Below are 24,413 nucleotides of genomic sequence, written 5' to 3'. Positions count from 1 at the left end.
AAAATTATAAAAAAATTGCTTATATATATATATATATATATATATATATATATATATATATATATATATATATATATATATATATATATATATATATTAAATAGAATATATTTTTGATCGATTAATGAGTTTGAAAAAGATGGATGATATAACTCTATTTATCTACTTAATAAAAATTCAAAGAATCATAATGACAACCCTAGCCACATGTCATCTTGGTAATAATCCTAGTCACATGTCAACTTATAACAATTCTAAGTATAAATCTTAATTAGTAATATACCCGTGCGTCCGCACTGGTAAAAATTATTTAGTAGTGTAAAATTATACTGCAAATCTAGAGTTTTGTTTATGTATATTTAGCTGTTTGAATCTAATTGATTGTGTTCCATTTAGAGCATCTTTATTGCAGGTTTGTTATTGCAAAATTTGTTATAGTTTACGTAAGCAATAGAGAACCTGCATTGAAGTAATAATGACATGGCATATAGTAAGTTAAAATTTAGTAACCGTTATCTATAGAACCAACGTTAACTATTGAATTTGAAACATATAATATTATTATATTGCATAAAAAGTGGTCATAATAAAAGGTCATAAAAAGTGGTCATATTATTTACAACTTTAGACCCACAAATAAAAAAATAAAAAATGTGGAATCAAATTTTGGTTCTTTATAAACAACCACCATTAAAGTAAAAACTACCCAATCAACTATATATTTTTTAAATCCTACAAATCACTTTGGGCCCACAAAAAGTACTTTAGTTTACCCATTTTAGTTGCTCCCATTAAAGATGCTCTTATAAAGTATTTAATTTACATTTTCAACATTAAAGATAAGTGCAAATGAGTGATAACTCAACACGTATTAAATAATAAATTATCTTGAGAGTAAGAATGAATCGGTTCTTCAATCATATCACAATGAAAAAATTAGAATACATATTAATATTTGAACTATTTCATCATTAAAATGATCAATTTATGTATATTTTTTTATCTAGATCTAACTGATCGTGTCTAGTGTCACTTTATCGAGTGCAAATTAACATTTATACAAGTTTTATTGTAAAAATTATAACAAAGCTAAATAATGATCTTATGTGTGTGTATATATATATATATATATATATATATATATATATATATATATATATATATATATATATATATATATATATATATATATGACAAAACTTAGGTACAATTATTTAGGCGTGGTTCTTACTATTTTCTAATGAAATATGACAAGTGTATAATTTCCTTTTACATGTATGTAAATTTCTCCTATTTTCACTCACTAAATCATATTTACGTATATTTGTCATATTTTTATTGGAAAATAGTAAGAACCACAGCTAAAGAATTGTACCTAAGTTTTGTCTATATATATATATATATATATATATATATATATATATATATATATATATATATATATATATATATATATATATATATATATATATATATATATATATATATATATAATAATTGTCATTCATTTGTGTATTTATATAGAATTGTTAATTAAAATAAAATAGGTATCGTGTTGATAGTGCCCTGTAATAAAAATAGAAATGTTGACATTTGAAAATAAAAATTGTGTCTCAAATAAAGACAATGATTGATTAAAATAAAATAGGTAATTTGTTGATAATGCCCCATAAATTTTTTTTTGACATTTGTAAATAAGAATTTTGTGTCTTAAATAAAGATAATTGTTAATTAAAATTAAAAAAACGTATTTTGCTGATAGTGGCCCGTCATTAAAGTAGAAATTTTGACATTTAAAAATAATTTTTTTAATAATTATGAATAATTTCTTAATAATTATAAAATAATTATGTTTTCGATTGAGTAAATTTTTACGTGTTCCTCTTCGTTCTATTAAAAAATATTTAATTTATTAATTTATTTATGGTTAGAAAAATATAAAGGGAAAAAATTGAGGGAGAAAAAAATGAAAATTGTGAAGTGTGTGTAGGGTGTTTACTAGAGAGAGTGAAAGATAGAATTAATTTAATTTAAAAAATGAGGGAAAATATAATTTGAAATGAGAAAGTGGTTTTGTATTGTCAAGTGTCAACACTTTATTGAATAGAGTGTGATTATATTGATCTTTATGTAAATACTCATATACCTTTTTTGTTTTGTAAACTAGTGGGAAACCCGTGCGTCCGCACAGGTTCTGGTGTGAGTTGGATCGAGTTTATCAGATAAGTTTTTTGTATCAAATTGAAATATAGAAGTTATAATATTTAAACAAAAATATCAAATTGACAAAAAATAATTCAAAAATAGTTTTTATTTATAGATTATGGTATAATATTAATAAAAAAAAATGTATCAAATATTAATAGGAAAATAATGTATCAACTATTGTTCTTAAATGTGTTACCCGTACGTCCGCACGGGTACTGGCGTGGACTGCGGATATGTCACCAGTTTGTCATGAGAATTCAAACAAATTAAAAAAAAATCAAAAAATTGGAAGAAAAATAAGAAAAAAAATGGACTGCAAAATAATTTTATAAATATTTAAAAACTTCTATTTTTAAGAAAATCTATTAAACACAAGATTTTGGTCTGGTTACCCGTGCGTTCACACGGTACAAGTGTGTTACCCGTGCGTTCACACAAATTTTGTATGGTTACTCGTGTGTTCACATAGATTTTGGCCTGGTTACTCGTGCGTTCACATGATACTGATGTGTTACTCGTGCATTCACAAGGATTTTAGCCTAGTTACTCGTGCGTTAACACGATACTGGTTTGCTACCCGTGCATCTGCACGGGTACTGGCGTGGTACGCTACCGTACGCTTTTGTTTTCAAAAAGTAATGAAAATAATAAAAATGAAATGGAAAAAAGAGAAAATTGTCTAACCAAAATAGTTTATTATTTTTAAAAGAGATAGTAAATTGATTTCAATATTTATTCCGTATAAAAATATTTTAAATAACAATATATTTAAAATGTAATTAAGATATAAATCAGAAATACTGATAATGGTGTCGTTACCCGTGCGTTCTTATGATACTTGTGTGTTACATGTGCATTCATACTGGTATTGGTAACTGGTGGGTTACCCGTGGAGATTTTGGTATGTAATAAATGTAGGCAAATTTTAAGTCTTAAACTATTCCTTAATCTTTATCTCAATCTCCATCTAAGACTTTCTCTCTGACCATTATCTATAAAGCATGAATACATCGCCAAACAAAACTTATGTTATAACATTACTTAGCATGAATGAAATTTCCCACCAAAACTTTGGTATGTAAATATTATTCAAATTGTATATAAATATTTTTGTTACAGCTAGAAATACGTTGAAAATTAATATAATTGTCCACCAAAATCATGACAAATATTTGCTCATTTATAAAGGTATCATTAAATAAGGTCACTTTTTATGTTATTTGCTTCAATTGCATATATAACGTAAAAACTTATTCAACTTGAAGGTTTGATAATGAATATTTATAATGACTTTTTTTTTATTATTTGACTGTGAATATTTTTCCGTTTATCAATATAATTAAATAAAACCTTTTATGTATTAATCAATAGGTAATATTAGAAATATAATTCTTAAGATATTTATAAATTCTTTTATTGGTATTCATGAAATTAATTACTGCATGAAAAAGGTAACACGACTCACTAATGGAGATTCCAATCAAAGATGAAACATATGCTTTTCCTACTTGTCACTTTCAAGGTAAGTAAATAATAAATTACATGTTTCGGGATAACTTTTGCAGCACCTTATATCAATAACTTCTGCAGCATCTTATGATTCCAAAATACTAGACTTGTACTTTGCCAACCAAGAAATAATCTAAATTGCCTTTTAGATAAAGCCAATAACATCAAGTTAGTGATAAACACAATTTTAAAAGCAAGAGTATAAAAAGTCATGGCAATATATTTTATGATCCAAACCAACCTGATGGCCAGTGTTAACTCCAAACTTTGAATTGAGCAATCCTTAAGCAAGAACTGTATTATGGTTTGAAAAGAAATTTATGACAACATCTTCTTCTCCATAGGCAAGACACTGTCTTGATACATATGATACTACAAACCAAGAATCAGTTGCCATACAACTACATACCATGCAGCAAAATTATAAGGATCATACAAACTACATGTGAATTGGTCTTCTTACCAAGTTTCAAAGTAATGTTTTCATAGACCATGCAGCAAAATTCTAACATTTCATAGTAGGGGCATTTTGTAGCATTTAATAGTACGACTTTCATAGACTGTGGAGCAAAATTCTAACATAGCACCAAGCCTGAGCTGTAATACATAGTCACAGACAAATAAAACATAATATTACTGAGTTCAACTTCCTGATTAAGTTTTGCCCTTCCTTGAGTTGCATTTTATTTCAACAATTTGATAGCAACCTGCATATGATCAAGTTCACATTTGAAAATAGGACCATACCCTCCTTCACAATTTTTGAGACTGTCTGAAAACCATTGTGTAGCAGCAGCAAGAATAATACAACTACATACATAAATTGATCAAAACTCCGGTAGTTACTATGGCATTTCACCAAACAGTACACATGCATAAATGAAAGAGAGAAGAATAGATACCAAAAGAATTTCTCTGCATTGATCTCTAAATTTTGTCTTCCATGTTGTCAAAGCCTGCACAAGTCACCGAGTTATTACCACAAATAGTTGGTGTGCAAAGATTTTGAAACTATTTTATACCATCAAGTAGCGGTAGCAAGAATCATCAAACTACATACATAACTTGAAATAAAGAAGTTCCTATTGAATACAAAGTTCAAAACACATTGCACATAGGAAATATATTATTATTAGAACAGGTACTTGTTATCAAACAGGGAAATGCAAAATCACAGTTTTTACCAAGTTTCAAGAGCTTAGTTCTCTTCCATCCAAATAACCATTCAATAACTCCTGGATATCCAACTATTCTTTTTTCTATTTAATCTTGATACAACCCACACATAACTAATTAACAACTCTAGTTACATAATACACACATCTGGAGTAACTGAACCAAGTTAGTGAAATAGAATTAACAAAAAGGATCGTTCGACTCATCTTTTAGTTACTCCGCTTACTCGCCGACCGAATATCCTATCTTGTCGCTCGATCTGATTGTTATTGTATTCAGTGACCTGAAAAGTGAAAATCATACATGATAAGATGCTATACACAATTCAAAAGAGCAAATACCATAATAGTTTCCATCGACCTCGAGCATGTCAATTTGCATCACTTAAAAGAAACTTCAATTAGCAGCTGAGCATGCGTTGAGCTGTGGTGACCTTATCATAATCTTTTGGAGTTCTATTTAGTAGTAGATCTCTCACACTCCCACCTATTACGTAGGACTTACACACTGCAACTCACGAAAGGTAAAATAATCTTGTTATCCAAAAAGAAAATTGGAGTACTAACAGTCCATAGAAAAGTGAATGATAATTTATATAAATTTATGTAGATTGGGCTGGAGTCAAATTTCTACAACTGAGTACAAATAGTTTTTTCAAAACAGAGTTGTTTTGCCACTGAAAAAGCCTAAGGAGACAGATTTCTTTCAAGGGTAGCAGCAACGCGCAATAGATCGAACACACCTGTAGCATAACAATAAACAACTCCCATTAGCTCGTAGCAAACTAACACATACCAGAGTAGCAGGCTGCAAAATGTTCAAATCACAGTAACTAAATAACATAGTCAATGTAGTTCTAATATTAATAAGAAAATCTATAATATGAAGTATGACAAGAGAGAAATAACAAAACCATAAAGGTTGCAGATTGATGACTGAACTAACCATATTTACCTTTAAGAAGTCAGTAGAAAATTTCTTATCTTTCCTTGTTGCCGATGGTAGTGTGACTCATGTATTCTTCCGGTTTGAATGATCCTTCTTGCACTACAGCATGTTTTAATTCAATTGACGTGTCGCCTTTTTTAAACGTTTGGAATCTGATTTTAATTCAACCTCTAATTTTCTCGACTTCTAGCCATTCGAATCCCGATATCAGCTCGTGCTCTGATGCTCTCAAGATTCACATAAACTCTAGAGATCCTGACTAGGTCTTTCAATCCTCAGACCATGAAATGCAACAACGACAACCACAATGTCATTCGTGCTTTTCATCAAACACATGGAGGGCAAGCTCAGACATGCCTTAAATCGGTAAATTGAAACACGAAAGTTCACATACAGTTGCTTCCATGAGTAGCATAAAATTTTAAAAAAACATACATGCTACCTTCGTGTGAATAACAAAAGATTTAGGAAACAATTAGTTCAAAAATTTCAATAACAATTTGTTTTTAAAACCAATGACAGTATGAGTAATATTTACACGCCTATAAAGGAAAACAAAAATCAAGAAATGCCATAGCCTACCCCTGTCAAACCGCCTATTGCCGAAAACGCCATAGTCACCGCCATAATTTCGTAGATCTAAGTTGAAAGTCAAAGATAGAGTCAAATATTTGACAAGAAATAAAAATATCACACCTTTGAAACCCACTATCCCAAAAATGCTGCAAATTAAAATGAGAACATAAAAACCCTCTTCATCACCACTTAGTAATAACAAAAAAACCCCAGATCTGAAGAAGAAGAAGAAGAAGAAGAAGAAGACGCTCACCTTATGCTCAGATACGTTGAATTACCAGTTTCAGAACCAAATGAAAACCGTAAAAATAATGGTAGAGATAGTGAAAAACTTCTCAGGGTCCATTTCCACATGGAGACGCCGAAAATCGTATTGTCGGCGAAGCTTCCCCCTTCTGTGTGAGCTAACACCACCAAACCTAAAACAAGAAAAACCAAATCAAAATCGAACCTATCTTAAACTCAATAATAATAATGAAGAGAGATGGAGAAGGAAGAAGAAGAATAGGGAGAAGGAAGAAAGAGAGGGAGAAGGAAGAAGAAAGCAGACTAAGAAAGAGAGAAAGAGAAATGAGCGTGAGAGAGAGAGAGAGAGAGAGAGAGAGAGAGAGAGAGAGAATAAAAAAAATGAAGATATTAAAAGTTAAGTTTTTTGTGTATAAAGACCAAAAAACCAGCATTTTAGTGATGTGGCAAAAATGGAGTTAAGGGTATATTAGAGTTTTCCAAAGCTATAAATCTTCTTATATGGTGGATTTGAAAAAGTGAAGGACATTATGAGTAGATTGGTGGCATCTTCCAATAATAGTTAGATAGTAGATTATGGAGAATGGTGGCATCTTTCAATAATAGCTAGATAGTAGAAAGATTATAAAAACTCTATATTGAAATAAATAATAATAATAATAATAATAATTATATTAATAACAATTATTATTATTATATACTTCTCATATTTTACAATTTCTCACACACACACACCGCGCGCGCGCACACACACACACACATATATATATATATATATATATATATATATATATATATATATATATATATATATATATATATATATATATATCAAATAAATTTAATTATATTATTTATTTAATTGACCTAATAATTATAATAATAATAATAATATTGAGCCACTTCTATAAAATAATAATAATAATAATAATAATAATAATAATAAGAAGAAGAAGAAGAAGGTTTAAACTATACGAAATTATTTAAATAAAAAATTAAATTTGATTTTATCACGTTAAATTAACACATTTAAGTCCAAAAAAAATTCTCACTGTCTCCATTTATTGAATTTTTTTTTGAAATTTTATCTTATCCCTTTAATCCTCACATTTCTAACATCATTTCTTCTAATTATTTTTTTTAATTTTTATTTATAGAGGTCATTTTTTTAGTATATTCTAATGTAAAATATTCTACCACTTATTTTTGCTTTTGTCAATAAAGAAGCGAAAAATTAAGATATTTTTATAAATTTATGATATTTTTATAATATAATTTTCATAGCTAAATTTTGATATTATCATATAAAATTTATATTTATCTATATCCCATCAAAAAATATCTCTCAAGTAAATAATATGATAAAAATATGATTATTAAAAATCTCCTATATTTCTTAATTGACATTCGTTTTTTTTTTTTTTTTTAATTTTCTTCCTTAACTTTTCATTAAATTGCCCATTTTCAAACTTCTCATCCGTTTGTAACTTTTGTAATTTTATTTATTCTACTTATTCATTAAAAAACATGTTTTATTGGTCTAGGGTTCAATCTTTCTTAATAGTATTTTTTTCTATTTTAAATCAATAACTTTAAAAATAAAATTAATTAGTTTAAAATAATTTATTTTACTTTTGAGTGAATTCTCGTAAGTATTATTTTAAGATATAGGAAACAAAAATCAAATTTATTTTTGTTTTGTTTTTTTTTACCCAAATCTATATATTTTAAATCAAAATACATCTCAATTGTTTAATATTAATATTATAGAATTTAGGGCATGTACAAAAACACGAAGGAGGACAGTTGGTCAACCAACACACCCTTAACCGTCCAACCTGTTAAGCGGGTCTCACTCACAGTTAACCAAAAAAATGACCAAATTGAAGCATGATCTTGGACACACTTCCAAGACTAACGAAAAATCATCGACATCCAGTGATTAATTGTCGACCTTTCCTTACTAAAAATAACTTTATTTTGCATTTTTTAAATAATTCATATCATAAAATTCTAGACTGAGATCAAGCTTAAATATGCAAGTTTTCCAAGGCCAAACCCCCGAAACAACTCAAAAAATCCTAAAATCGAATGGGGTAGAGGGCTTGGCCTCCCAACCCATTTAAAAAAATCTATACTAGATGGTAAAAGCAACCTGACACAAGACAAAAAATTGATTTGCCGACTCGATCATCCCAACACACACAACACACACCCCCTTCCTAGTCCCTAACATGATATGGGGCCCCAGAAGATTATACCTAGTCGACATCATATCTTGCACGAGCTTCTTCAAAATCAAATTTAGTTGTTCTTAAATCTATAGCCCATTAGAGAAAAGTCGAGTAAATGAATTGTTATATAAAGACTCTTTCTAACAGCAAAGAAGACACGAGCTAGTGTTGAAGATCTTTAGTGTTAGGTTTTGTTCTTGAAGTATTTATAATTTTTTCTATTATTGTACACATATATAGCTCCTAAAGTCTATATCAAAAGGCATAGAGGTTGCTTATGTTGGTTGAGTTGTGATTTAACAATATTTAAATTTGTTTATGTATTGATCACTAGTATTATTGATTGAGAGAAAGTGAAAGGGGTTCTCATATTTAGGGTGAGTCTTAAATAGAAAGACACATGAAGTATTAGGAAGAAAGGCATTGAACATGAGTTGTTCATCTAAGACTATTTATACTAATACTATTGAGAGTGGAATTCCTTTCTTCGGTTGGAAACCCCGTAGATGTAGGTGAAGTTGTACCGAATTGGGTTACCAATTTCAATTCCGAATTATTACATCTCTTTGACTTTTCAAATTTCTTTTTCTCTTCTTTGATATTCCTTCCACTCCTTCTTACACATAATTTGATGTAATAATGTGTATAGGTTCCTCTTGAATTGTGTCATTGATGTTATTCTTGTTCTTGTTAATTTTGTTCTTAGTGTTGTTGTTGTTGCTCTCCATTACTGTTCATGTTATTGTGGTTCTCCATCCAGTTCTAAAAATAATAAAAATGATGATGCTGGGAATCGAACCCATGTGCAGTTATCTTTACCCCCTCGACGTTTTAGTAACCGAGGTGACACAGGGTAGCTTTTTATGACGACCTACGTTACCTTGCTTCCGTATCTGACGTTAAATACATCTCGCGTCTGATGGTAGATGTGTCTTTTGTAGTAGTGTGATACATAGAGATAATTTCTTTATTTAATACTTAAAATTTTGTCATAGTTTAATTATAAAAGTGTGGTAATATGTGTTGTAGGCTACCTTGTACACCCTCAAAGACCGCCCTATTAATGGGTAGGGTTTGGGCTGGGTACTATTGTACCTATCTCCATACTTGGAGTTTAAAAAAATCGTAGTACCCGAGCCCATACTCACGTGGGCGCCATTCTTTATATTTGTACTCGTACCGTATGGGTTCCTAAGTATCCTTACTCGTATTTGTTACCCTACGTTCTAGTAAAAATAAATCTACGAGTTGAAAAATATCATACCAATTTTAATTTTCGATAAAATTAACAAAAAATTCAAAGATTTGACTAGTGAATTGTAAAATAAAAGAACACTTACATTAAAATATTTAAGTTTAATTGAGTTGTATTATTTATATATATATATATATATATATATATATATATATATTATATGATGATATAAATTAAAATATATAAATATATACTAGGTATATACTATGCAGGTATGAGGTGGGGTGAGTACTATACCGATATAAATATATATTTATTTTAATAAATAATTACCAGGATCTGCGCCTACATCTAGTTTACATGTTTTTAGCTTATTCGTTATGGATAATTTTTCTAAGTATTCATTAAATCTATTATTAATATATAAAAGCAAAAGTACCTAGAAATACCATTTAAAGCCCTCTGCTAAAAGTACTAAAACTTTTCTAATTCCATGGGTACAAATAACTTTTAGCAAAATAACTCAACCATATTCATTTGACATTTAATGCGGCTGATGTGTCAGTCCACCATTTTTCTTGCAATTTTTTTATTTTATTTAAATGTTTATTTTATTAAATTTAAATAACTATTAAACTTTAATATTTAATGTTGTGTGGGAAACATACAAAACTGAAAAGCAACAATCCAAGTTTCAATATTAGTTTCAAATTTTACTCTATTCAATGCATTGAACACTCAAAGGACACATTGGAGATTGGTGCTTGGAGTGACACACATTACTTTACTTGCTTAAATATTAAAATCAAGCTAACGTAGAAACCATCTATATACTCCGAAACTGAAAAACAAGTAAACTCCGTAACCTAATCACGCCCCCCTTTTCTCCTTGCGCCGCCATGTCTCCGGTACGTGATGTTACTGTTAAAAGATTGTTGTTGCTGCAAGATTTTCTGGCAACTGCTCTTTCTCTATCCACATTTTTCTTTAATATTCTCACATTGATTTTACTGTTCTACAAACTTTTTTTGTTGTTGTTGAAGTTCTTTTGTTTGTTCTATTGGTGAAGAGTGAATCCCAAAGTGTGCGACGAATTAGTGAAAGAAGCTTCTATTTCAAGCATGAGACGATTCTTCAAGCAGTTGATGAATTGATTGTATGTCCCACTCCGGAGAAGAAGACCAAACTATTATCCAGTAAATCCAAGGATCCAATAGCCCAACTTCCATAAAAGTAAGAACTCTAATTAAATATATATAATTCGATTTTTGAAATTATATTTTTTATAATGTTTTGAAGGGGAAATGTATTTTTTTTCCAGTTACAGGGCTGTTGCTGTTTTGTTTAGTCATATGAGTTGATCGCTTAGATTGCTGTACATGCGTAGAAACTCTCCGCTTTTTCTTAATATTTGTAACAAAGTTGAAGTTCTTGCCGAAAGATTTTTATTTTATTTTTTCACTAGATGAGTTATGCAGCTTTGAAGTTGAACACTGTTGACTACTTTGTTACAAGGAGGCTGGCTTGGTACAAGAAGACTGTTAACTACTTTCAAGTTTCAACAAGATTCCTTAATTTGTATTAGTTTCTAGAAATTGTTAAAATGTCGCTAAGATATAGCATATAGCCACTTTTTGATAACACTGGTATTAATGTCTCCAAGGAATTTAGTTTTTGCAAGGGTGTTGGTTAGTACAACTATTGTAAGGCTTTATTTTGTCATCTTGAATAGATGGATTGAGTGAAGAATATTTTAGTATCGTGTGTGTTTAAAAATAGTTATTGGTATTGTTTAAGGTGAAATGTGGCGGTGAATTCTTGCATTATGAACTTAATGGTACTTTGATGATGAAATCAATTTAATATTCATGTAGCTTCTTTTTAAGTACATGTTTTTTCAATTGAAGACTTATCTTTTTAAGTACATGTCTTTTTGTTTCATATTTTGAGTTAACTAGCAAATGTTTTTTCAATTGAAGACTTATCCTTAACAGTTTATATTCCAATCACGAATTGATACAACTCTTATTTGTGATTGCAATAATAGTGAGGGTTTAATTGTGCCGTCAATATTATATTTTATTTCAATTCAGTCATTATTCCAATGTCTTTTTAATTTTGGTTTACCACCAGAAACTTTGAGTCATTTTAATTTTGGTTTACCACCAGAAACTTTAATCCTAAACAGCTTAATTCCTCACTGGGACTTAAAAATTTGAAGGAGTTCATGTAATTGTTATTGATTTATTTTTTGTTTAACCATTGTTTGTAACTGCTATTGATGAGTTCCAATTTTTAATACCTATAATTATTATTTATATACTGATAATTACAATAATAATGGTTAAAATATTATTTAATATTGTAATTGATGTGGGAAATGTAAAAACTGATAAATATATTTTTACTAACATTTAAAAAGTCAAATCATCTATTATTAATATATAAAAGTAATAGTACTTGGAAATTCCAATAAAAGCCCTCTGATAAATGTACTGAAACTTTTCTTATTCCACGGGTATAAAAGTCTTTTGTCAAAATAATATAATAATATTGATTTGGCATTTATTGCTGTTGATGTGGCAGTCTCTAATTTTTTGTTGATTTTTAATTTTTCGTAATTGATTTTTTTTTCTTCAAATGAAAATCTACACGTTATTAATTATTTATTTATACATATTACAAAACCCTAATAGGTCTATTAAATGCATGAATTATTTCATAATTTGAAACGATGAATTTTACAATTTTGAAAATACAAAGCCCTCCACTAACTAAAATTACTCCTGCCCTTCCATATTCTAAACAACACTTTTCAAATTCACACAACTTCCTATCTCCATTAAATTCCCCCAGTTTTCCATAAGCTCTAATATTCACATCATTATTATGACTATATATATATATATATATATATATATATATATATATATATATATATATATATATATGACTATATATTTACTTCACAGGCAAAAAAAACATTTGTTCCAACACACCACCAAATGGAATCTGGCAAAAATTGAAAGGAGCAGGTTACGCCAACAAACTCAAGGCAACATGCAAGCAACCAGCAACGCACCTCAAACTGCAAAACTACAATACACAGAGCAACGACACAACCAAACAAGATCCAGTCACACACAAAATTTGCAACAGAAGAAACATGCATAGAGTATGAAGGCAAGGAAGAAGAAGAATGAACGAAGCATAACGAGTAAAATCTTTACCTGGGCTTTGAGAACTCTTTGTTTCTGTTTATGCTTGCTGGCATTTTTTGTATGATTGAATTTTGTTTTTCTTGCTAATATTATGTAATTGATTAATGTAACCTCCCGTCAAATTTTGTTTTTGTATGATTGAATTTTGTCATTCTTTTTACATTTCTACAATTATATATTATCATTTTATTTAATTAGTACACATAATATAAAGTTTTATCACCACATCAAAAATAAGTTTTGGCTCTTTATAAAAATGTAAAAAATAAAATATATTAATTGTGATAATTAATTTTAATTATTATAATAATACATTAAACATAGAAATTTTTAAGCATTTGACGGGTGATGTCATACATTTTATGTTTGAAAAAATGAGATAATATCTCAAATAGGTTTAATAAATTTTATTCTCTAACTATGTTTAATTTCTTAATTAAAATTATATTTTTTTAAACTTATAAATTATATTTTTTTTATTATAATAATATGTTAATGTAGAAACTTTTAAGCATTTGACGGGAGCTGTCATATCTTTTATATTTGGGAAAATGGGCTAATATCTTAAACATGTTTAAATTTTTTTAAAATTAACTCATTTGGATTCAATTGGGGTTTCTTAATTCATCTAAATTGACGGGTAGATATGAAAGTATCTATAAGATATAGTTATTGACAGATCATTTTGACGGGAGCTGTCATACATTGTAGGTTTGAAAAATGAGCTAATATCTCAAATAGGTTTGATAAATTTTATTCTCTAACTATGTTTAATTTCTTAATTAAAATTATATATTTTTAAACTTATAACTCATATTTTTTATATTATAATAATATGCATTAAATGGGAGCTGTCATACCTTTTATATTTGGGAAAGTGGGCTAATATTTTAAATAGGTTTAAATTTTTTTAGAATTAACTCATTTGGATTCAACAAGGTTCTTAACTCATCTGAATTGACGGGTAGATGTGAAAGTATCTACGAGATACAGTTGTTGACAGATCATTTTGATGTCTATATTTTAACTATTTCTTTTGTTACTGTTTTATAAAATTGAAGTTATAAAAATAATTGACGAGTAGATGTGAACGTATCTATGAGATACCAGTTATTCATTGATCATTTTAATGTCTATCTTTTAACTATTTCTTTTGTTACTGTTTTATAAAATTGAAGTTATAAAAATAATTGTACGATTTATTATAAATATGAAGTTGGTACATCTTATTAATATATAATTGAAATTACGTGAATATTTATGAACGACATAATAAGTTATATTATGTTTCATATTCCTAACACATGAATTAAAATTTGATAAATGATTATAAGTTATAAATATATTAATGTTACTCATTCTTTGTATCTATATATGTTACACGCTTTATTTATTTATTTTCCAAAGTTTTGATAAATATAAATCTTATTTTATGCATTTTACTATGCAGGTATATGATGTAGGCTTTCTTACTGATTGGTTCTGAGAATTTAAGAATATAGCATTTGAAGATTGTACCATCTATATGTTTTATTGTTTTATTTAAAGAGCTAAAAGTTTAGATGTATTATTAGCACTTTTGTTGTTAACTATTAAGTTTTTGGGATTAACATGACTAAGTTTGAGTTGCATTTTGATTAAATATATATGTTTGATATATAAAAATGAACTTTTTAAGTCATAATTAGGTACATGTAATGTGAAGTCCCGCCAGACCCGTGCGATAGCACGGGTTTCCTACTAGTATGTATACAATTATCTTTCCCTATTGATATTCATATTGTTAGTCAGCCCCTTACATACATAAGAAGTAGAAGAAAAAATTATCTCCACGAATGATACTCATTAAATGTGTTAGTTTTATTTTTCTTTTTCCTTAATAAATGTTAGTTTTCTTTTTCTTTTTAAATAAATATTTTTGACCATAAATATTATGAGCATTAATTAAACTTCTACTATAGGTAAAATGATACAAGTCATTAAAAAAATATAAAATATTTGTTTTGGTCCATTTAACAACAGTTGTGGTCCGTTTAACACCTTAATTTACAACTATTTCTTATATTTTAGATAAAAATATAAATTGAATTAAATGGTTATGCTCGGGTAAAATAGTTTTACAATTTCATCCAATAAGAATATATCGTTCAGTTATGTTATATCATTAATTTAAAAATTACAGTCTAACTTGGCGGGGTACAAAACTGTGATTGATTGATAGTATAAATTATTTTATATTATCAGTGCATCACTCATTTTCTCATAAAATATTTGATGTGATCCGTTTAACATTTCTCATATTCTTAATGAAAAAACAAAGTATGCATTAACAATGTAAAAATATTTTTACACTGTCTGTCAATTAATCAAGGCGTGTAATCAATCAAGTCACATTTTTAATTTTAAAATACTTATATAATATGACTGAATATTATAATTTTATTGAATAATAATATAAAACTAATGTGAAAAGCTAACGTGTGCCCAAAAGGTACAAGTTAATACACTATTTATAAAAATATTATCTTGAAATACGTGCATTTCATGTTTTAAAGTTTTAATTTTGACTTTATTGCATTTATTTTTTCTAATTATAATATCTTTAACATATACCCTGAGGGCACATGTTAGTATGACCCAAAACTAATTTATATGGACATTACACTACCTTTAATCTCTTATTTAATATCATATTATTTTGTATTTTGATGGTTTTTACTAGATGTTTGATATAAAATTTCTTAATCTAATATTCTATCACAAATTTCATTGTTGAATCAAATCTATAATATTTTAGATTTGATCGTAAAATGTAACATTTAATTAAAAATCATTAAATATATAAAAAGAGGTGAAGTCTAATGTGAGAGATTAATTAAGTCTCTCACCGGTGAAACCTCTAAAAATAATCACAAGATTAAATGAATGCTTAAGATCTATTATGATAAAGTTGTAAACATGTAAAATTAGTTGTAGGTGATTTTTTTCACACAAAGTTAAAGTATTATTACTTTTCGTAACATTTTTGTTTTGTTAAATTTCAATTTTATCACATTCTAATCTACACTTCGCATGCCATTGTTAATCGTTTCAGGATATCTCCATATTTCTCAATCACAATTTCAATTTTTTCTAGGCGGTCACAGTTAAAAACAAAGAGAAAATACACTATGTTTTTTTTTCCAGATTAGCCTTCATGTTTGTTCCATCTTTTTACCCTGTTCTTCATTGAACAAAATTTCCTCTTTTATTTTCATTGAAACCGCACATAACCTTCGCCTCGTCGAAACCCACTTCTCACGTAGCCTCCCACCATCGTCACCACTTGAAGTGCCACTTCACATGTAGTCTCGCCGCCGTCGCCGCCATTTGAAGCGATTCTTAATCTTTACAGAACTTATTTTTTATTTTTCCTCTTCAAGTATCTCTATCTCTCCATATTTCTCAATTACGGTTTCAATTTTTCCCGGCGGTCACTGTTAGAAGCAAACAGAAATTACACTATGTCCAATTTCCGGTTTGATCATTGGCGTTTTATAAAGTAGCATCGAATTCGTAAAATCCCAAATTCTCATTTCTCTCTCTCAGTCGCTTTCTTCTCCGATCAGTTTTAGTTTTTCCATAGATTTCAATCACTAATCGGCGTTTTCCGAGCAAGGGTTTTAATTGTCGTTCAATTTTCTAGTGTGGTAAGTTTCTTCGATTGGAATATTTTGTTACTAGTGTTTTTTCTGGTTTTCTTCCGACAGGGAATTCCCATTGAATTTGACTTTGATTTGGAGTTTTCTTTGTTGAATTATAGTTGGGATTTCGTGGGATTTCGTGGGATTTCGCAACATTGATTGGCCTTATTCCAGCCTCTTATATTACTGTTAAGGTATACTTTTCTGCCTATCTTTATGTTATTTTTACAATATTGTCACTCTATCATTTTCTATGAACTTCTTGCTTGTCGATCTGTGTGTCTATGTTATATGCTTTAATTATTTTTTTCACCTCAATTTAATCTCTCTCTTACTGCATGTCTTATTATGCTATATGCCTTGGTTATTTTTGCTTTTTTCTTTATACATTGAGAACTTTTTTGTATATAAATATGAGTGTTTAAAGAGTAACAACAAAGAAAAAAGAGGTGAAGCCTCTTTGTGAACATTTATTGAATGATCATCAACTTAATTGTTCATTTTGAATCATCACCCAACACTCTGTGGTGTGGGTTTTACAATGGCTAGCAATGGGTTCGTCATTCAAACAAAATATTCATGCCATGGTGAGTATCTTTAAGATTTAATATGGTCAATTAATTATGGAATATTAAATATTTGCCTCGGTAATAATATTATCAATTAATTTTGACAGATGAATGATGTTGTCAGAATGAAGATGGCGATTGATTTGCTGTTAGGTGACTACAATGAATATAAAGACTGCTTCATGGACATGGCTGAAAAAGCTTGGCACAATGACTGATGTCTAGACATAAAAAAGTTTCAATTAGTTTTCTTTAGAACATTGTAGGCATGTCTACAATGGCCACTTGCATTAGAATCAAGTTAATCTGTAGGAATTTTCCCTTTTTACTATGCAATTTGTTTATTAATTTTGCTAGATTTAGTTATTGTTGCATCACCCTGCACTCTTTTTTCCTTCAATGTACTTTAATCCCTTTGGGGTTTTCTGATAAAGTTTTTAACGAGGCGGTTATTTTTATTCCTTTATCTTATTATGTGATTTTAATAATTGAATTAATTTCATAAACTTACTATTAGTTGTTGAGTAATAATGCCTTATGAGTATGTTGTAATTGACACCGACATTGTTGGGTCCAAACAACTCAGATGTAACTGAAACTGCAGCTGCAAATATGAAATCAGAAATATTTTTACTAGTGAAGTTCTTGTATGTAAAGCCAAATATCACTGGTTACAGCTCTGTTGTATATTAGTTGGTTTTTTCGCGCGTATTTGGTCGCATGAATTTCTGTTGGTTTCAGGAGATAGTTCAGGAGCGGTACTATTATTAAATGGATCAATATAATGTGGTTGGGTGGTCGCAGCAGGCCTATTTTTTTTCCAGGCTCATAATCCAACAGTTATTTGTCATCTCTTTCGTAGCTGCCTTCACATCGGGTTTCATTGTTTTTTCTGGGGGCTGCAGTATGCCTTTTTGTTGTTCTATTATTATCAATAGTCTCCTTTTTGTTGTTCTGTTTTTATCATGTGGTAGTCCCTTTATTGTGTTTTTCTATTTTTATCATATGGTAGTCCTTTTATCATATTGTACTCTATATTATATTATATTATATTGTAATTGACATATGGTACTATATATTATATCATATGTCCTCTTATGCAGGAGTGTAGGCCTTTTTGCAGTAACTGAAGATGAATTTATGGTTCTAGCTTGTGACGACATATGGTACTCTAGTGATTTCATATGTCCATTTGAGAGTTATCAATAATTTGCTCAATAAAATGTAATAATTGATGGTATATTCAATTTTTTTAATAACATATAGAATTTTCATTCTAGGCATACCTTTTAGACATATTTCAATAAACTACCTTATGTATGATTTTGGCCTATCAAGGTGTTATCTGCTAAAATATTGTTGACACTTGGTTTGATTTTGAAATAGTGTAGGTTGCACATGCCTCTTCATACTTCCTATTTAAAATAGCCATTTTTGACACTTGGTTTGATGTCTTAGCAGTAGTGTTGTTCTGATAACATTTATCATTTCTCTATTAAGTTAGCTTTTAAAAAAAACAAAAGTACCTATAAACATCTCCAATATCATAATCACCTATATATAATGTGCATCTATCATGATACATATTCTTGGATGAACTCGTGCATCTGAGCTTTGAATGTGTATTTGCGGTCATTTTCAAAAACTCCCGTGTATGAAACTGTGATCACAGCTTCGTGCAAGTGGTGTTAAAAATCTTTCAGTTGAGGAACTTCTCCTATACATTGAGGTGATCATCGATCAGTTAGCTTCTGTTGTAGATCATATTCTTTCTATACATCATATGGACGTCTTCCTTGAAGGACTACCACAAGACTATTGCTGCGGTTTTTGAAATTGAACGCAAGTAACAAGGACTTATGTGAACACATGTATCCTTTGTAGCATAAACTACTCTGGTGATCTAAAGTATGGTATGTCATATTGTTCTTGTCAATAAAAGCCGCCACTCTGCTGAACCATAAAAATAGTTACTCTCAACAGCTTTCATATCTTTCCACAAGTTAGAAATTGGAATCCCATTTCCTTTCAAATAAAACACTTTCACCAAATCTAGTGAACTTGAGGTGTCCTCACTCTGTAAACCTGGAAATCTTTTCACATTATCATCCATATTTGATTACAATCATGATTTTTTTTATACTATAAAGCTACTAGCTTAATTTACAAAATGCTTTGTTATATTTGACTTCTATGTTAAAATACAAAGAAAAGGTGTTAATTTTAATTTCTGAAATTGATTTTCGTAAATTGTAATTGTTGCGATTGTCGTCATCATTTTTCCAATTTAGTAGATATATGAATTGAAGTTTAATTTGGATGAATGAGAGAGAGATATTAATTTATGGATCATGGTATTCTTAATTTGATATCGTGCCTCAGTATCATGGTCGATTTTATTCGCAGCCTGCTTAACAGTGTCTGCGGTCTAGCCGATGTTTTTTCAATCTATTTTGCTCTTGTGAGAGAATTGGATTAGTCTAGCTATAGATGGCAGAATTAGCTATTGGTGTTGTTTTGTGGTATACCTGGTGTTATACCAGGTTATCATTTTCTTATTTTTTGCTTTGATGCTTATAATAGTTTTGTAACTTTTGGAACTGCTTTGGTTGTAATTTGGCACATAGTTACAGTATCAAATGAAAGCTTCTAATCTTGTCACTAATCCATTTTTAGAATTCTATTATCATAAGACCTGCCCGTAGTTAACAGCTACAATGAACACATGTATCCTTAGTATATAATTAACAAATAAAATTTCAATTTATAAGCTAGAATATGTTACATCAACAATGCTATATATCACAAAACAAATGCTCACGAATATCACGACCGACAATTACTTATACTTAATTGTAATTACAGGCTGCATATTTATTTGGGAACTTGCATGCATTAAACCGACTATAACATTCATATTCAACATTCTCTCCACATATACTTTGTCTTGGACAAACAACAATATATACATACTTCATTTTCAAAACCAGTTCTATTTAACTATAACAAGATAGTTTATTATATATTCACAAGTATTATACTTCATCATGATATTGAAATCATAGAATTGATGCAGCAAAGGTTTTAAATGATCTGTTACTGCGAAAGTTTCTGCAACATAACAACATCAGAAAGTGTCGATATTAATGTTATTTACCGTTTTTAAGATAATGAGCAAAATGTGGTTAATTCATAGTGTGTCAACCGTAATCAATATTTCAATTTACAAACACATGTACCCATCGAAATCATAAAGGTCATTACATGATTGTCACCGTCTTGATTTGCTCTCAAACCAAGGATATTAAGAAAGCTGTTTTTTTTTTGTTCCCTTTTGCAAATTTCATTTATTTTTAATGTAGAATATCAAGTAAACACAAATAGTATCATTCATGTGGTATTTTATGTTATACATCCAGTATTTTTGAGTTGCCATACAATATTAATATATATTTACTAATTGATATCATATTGAAATTATGCATCATGTTGCATCTGGTTTTGATAATTCTTAGGAGAACGAACTATGATATCTATGATGGGATTTACATCAGTCCCCGATTGCTTTGACTTTTGAAAAGAATTTTCCATTAAAAACTTCTTTTGGTGATTTAAAGTGAGTTATATCTTCAGGCATATTATGGGCAAAGAGTCAACATTCCACCATACTTCAACTTAGTTGTTTCTTCTGGTCATCCTCCTCACCCATACATGTAGGGACCACCACAAGTAGTGCTCCATAGATAAATTTACTTTGTTTTACCATTAATATTTCGGTTTCTGTATGTGCCGTTGTCCTTATGGCAAGGATGAATAATTTGTCGTTTCTTCCAGCCTATGATGCATCCATATGGATCGCCGTATACACCATTTTACTCACATGGAGGAGTTTATACTCACCGATTAAAATTAGATCATCAGAAAGTTGAAGATGCAACATAAAAAATAAGTTATGTAAAGATTAAGAATCGTTTCAAATGGCGGCGACGGCGGCGAGGATATGTGCAAAGTTGCGCTTCAAGTGGCGGCGAGACTACGTGTGAAGTGGGTTTTGGCGAGGCGAAGGTTATGTGCGGTTTCAATGAAAATAAAAGAGGAAACTTTGTTCAATGAAGTAATGAAGAACAGTGTAAAGAAGATGGAACAAACATGAAGGCTAATCTGGAAAAAAAATATAGTGTACTTTCTCTTTGTTTTTAACTATGACCGCCTAGAAAAAATTGAAACTGTCATTGAGAAATATGGGACGATCCTGAAACGATTAACAATGGCATGAAAAGTATACGTGAAAAAATTAAAATTTAACGAAACAAAAAATGTTACGAAAAGTAATAATAGTATAAAAAAATCACCTACAACTAATTTTACATGTTGTTAAATGTATCATAATAGATCTTAAGTATTCATTTAATCATGTGGCTATTTTTAGAGGTTTCACCAATAAGGGAGTTAATTAAGTCTTCATCTTAGACTTCATAAAAGATCCATAAAAATTAATGCCTTGTGAAATTTTTATAATATTGATATTATCTTTAAGACATGCATTTTTTATAAATATAAAATAAATATTATTATAAAATTAAGAACACCCCTTCATATTATTGTAAAATAATATAAGATTACAAATACGAAAGGTGATGAACCATCCTCTCATAGAGATATTCTAAAAGTTTTTAACAAGGTTTAGTGCAAAAACATCTCCGACGCAAGCCTTTGCAATTTCCTCCGGGAAAACCCTCAGTTTTACACACACTAGCACAGTTGGTGTCACTCAAACATAATCCTTTGAATTTTTGACTTGGTGACTCACAATTTCTTGCCTCTGCCACAATACTCGGACCCATCTCTGTCCATGTCACAAAATCAATAACACTATGATTCAGATTTATGAAATCGAAATAAATAAATCAAAATATTGTTAATATTATAAGAACTAATAGTTAATTCTAATTTAAAAAATGTTGATGGTTTTAATTAATTAAACATAAAGAAATTACACCTACCAGTAGCCACAAGAAGAAGGAGAAAGACAAAGATGGTGGAAAACAAAGAAATTGAACGAGCCATGTATGTAAAAGACTTTGCTTGAAAAAGAAAAATGGGTTATAGTTGAAGTTGAAGTGAAATGAAAATGGAGCTAATGTGTCTTAAATAAAGGAAAAAAGGTTATTTATTTATTGATAATTAAGAGGGTAATAAATGTCTTTTGTCATGGAATGAATACTTTTATGAATTACTTTTATATATATATATATATATATATATATATATATATATATATATATATATATATATATATATATATATATATATATATATATATATATATATATATATATATATTCGAATAAAAAGAAGAATATTTTAACATAAAATATTTGAAATTTTTTAGAGCATTATATTTTTTTAATATTCAATGTTTTATTAAGTGAAATTCATGTGAGCCTCATCATATTAAAAATAAATTCACATGATATAGGCTTTTACTATCATGAATTTGATACACATATAATAAAAAACATGATAACATAGTGAAACGATAAATACTATTTAATTATATCATATTTTTTATACACATCTCAATATAATTTATATATTTTTATCTTTAAAACAATGATTTATAATGTTTTACAAGTGACGTATCTTAAAAAATTAACGTATCATCAATTTTAAGTCCAAAAATATAAAAAGAAGATCAAAATTATTTGAATTTAAATAGGAGACTATAATTTTGTGAATGGAGTAAATAGAAAGATCAAGAGTGTAAATTACTCTTGCAATAATGTTTATATTACAATTTTAACAATTTAAATTAATATTCAGATTTTTTAAAGTTTTGATAATGTTTTTAAATATTTTTATTTTAATAAATTAATTATTATTACTATTATTATTATTAATTTTTTAAAGGCAAATAATATATATATATATATATATATATATATATATATATATATATATATATATATATATATATATATATATATATATATATATATATATATACTACTCCGGCCTGATTTATAAGCAAAATTTTTTTTTTAGGTTCATTGAATAATGAATGTATCTAGTCTACATAAAAAACAAGATATATTCATTATTCAATGAACCTAAAAAGAGAATCTTTGCTTATAAATAAGGCCGACAAAATTGAAAGTCTCATTAACTGCAAGAGATATTCGGACAGGAACACATCAAAATAGAGGAACTAAACTGTCCCAAAACACTAAAGATAAAAAAAAACCACGCTCAATATACAAAACCAAACAAATAATGCAAACGGGAACCACAACCCAAGATAAACAAGTTAAATCTCAACAAAATACAAACCATCATAAAAAAATTCAAAGAACCACCACGAACTCACACCCCAAGAAAAAAAGATACTCGCTCTTTTATCTTCTTAGATAAAGAGTAGGGTTCTCAAGGCAAGCAGAGAAAGCACATGAATTTCTTGCATGCTTGCAAATATGCAATTTCTAAGTTAGAAAAACAATCTTATCTTTCATATTCTTCAGAGTGGTTACGAAGCCATAAAAACCATATTATTTCTAAATTTTCAAATAGACTAAGTCGCTGAGTTCCAAATCATAACCAAACCATCTCTCACCATAGCCTTACCTCCCAAAGATCTAAAGAAAAATAAAATGTTACTAAAGTCTCTATGAAGAACAAAAAAATACTCCAGATATCCAATAACAAACACACGCTGCGAGGTCACAAGTAACTAAGAAGTGGGAAAATGACTTTGTCTTCCATCTACACAATGGACAAAGAACACTATTAGGGTCTACCAACACCCTACGCCTAAAAAGGTTAACTCTGTTAGCCAAATAACTCCAAACACA

General features: G+C 28.7%; 1 protein-coding gene across 1 annotated transcript; it reads right to left on the bottom strand.

Moving 5' to 3' along the window:
* Nucleotides 1–22,133: 22,133 nt before the first annotated feature.
* On the bottom strand, nt 22,134–22,677 carry LOC131633644 (defensin-like protein). Its single transcript, XM_058904342.1, has 2 exons — nt 22,569–22,677; nt 22,134–22,411 (listed from the first exon to the last, which is right to left on the bottom strand). The coding sequence occupies exons 1-2, from the start codon at nt 22,630–22,632 to the stop codon at nt 22,239–22,241; spliced, it is 237 nt and encodes a 78-aa protein (XP_058760325.1). The 5' UTR covers nt 22,633–22,677; the 3' UTR covers nt 22,134–22,238.
* Nucleotides 22,678–24,413: the final 1,736 nt, after the last annotated feature.

This window comes from Vicia villosa, unplaced genomic scaffold (genome assembly GCF_029867415.1).
Source record: "Vicia villosa cultivar HV-30 ecotype Madison, WI unplaced genomic scaffold, Vvil1.0 ctg.001158F_1_1, whole genome shotgun sequence".
In the NCBI taxonomy this organism is placed as follows: domain Eukaryota; kingdom Viridiplantae; phylum Streptophyta; class Magnoliopsida; order Fabales; family Fabaceae; genus Vicia; species Vicia villosa.
The sequence above is the reverse complement of the archived record's forward strand: the minus strand, read 5'-3'. Positions and strand labels throughout refer to the sequence as shown.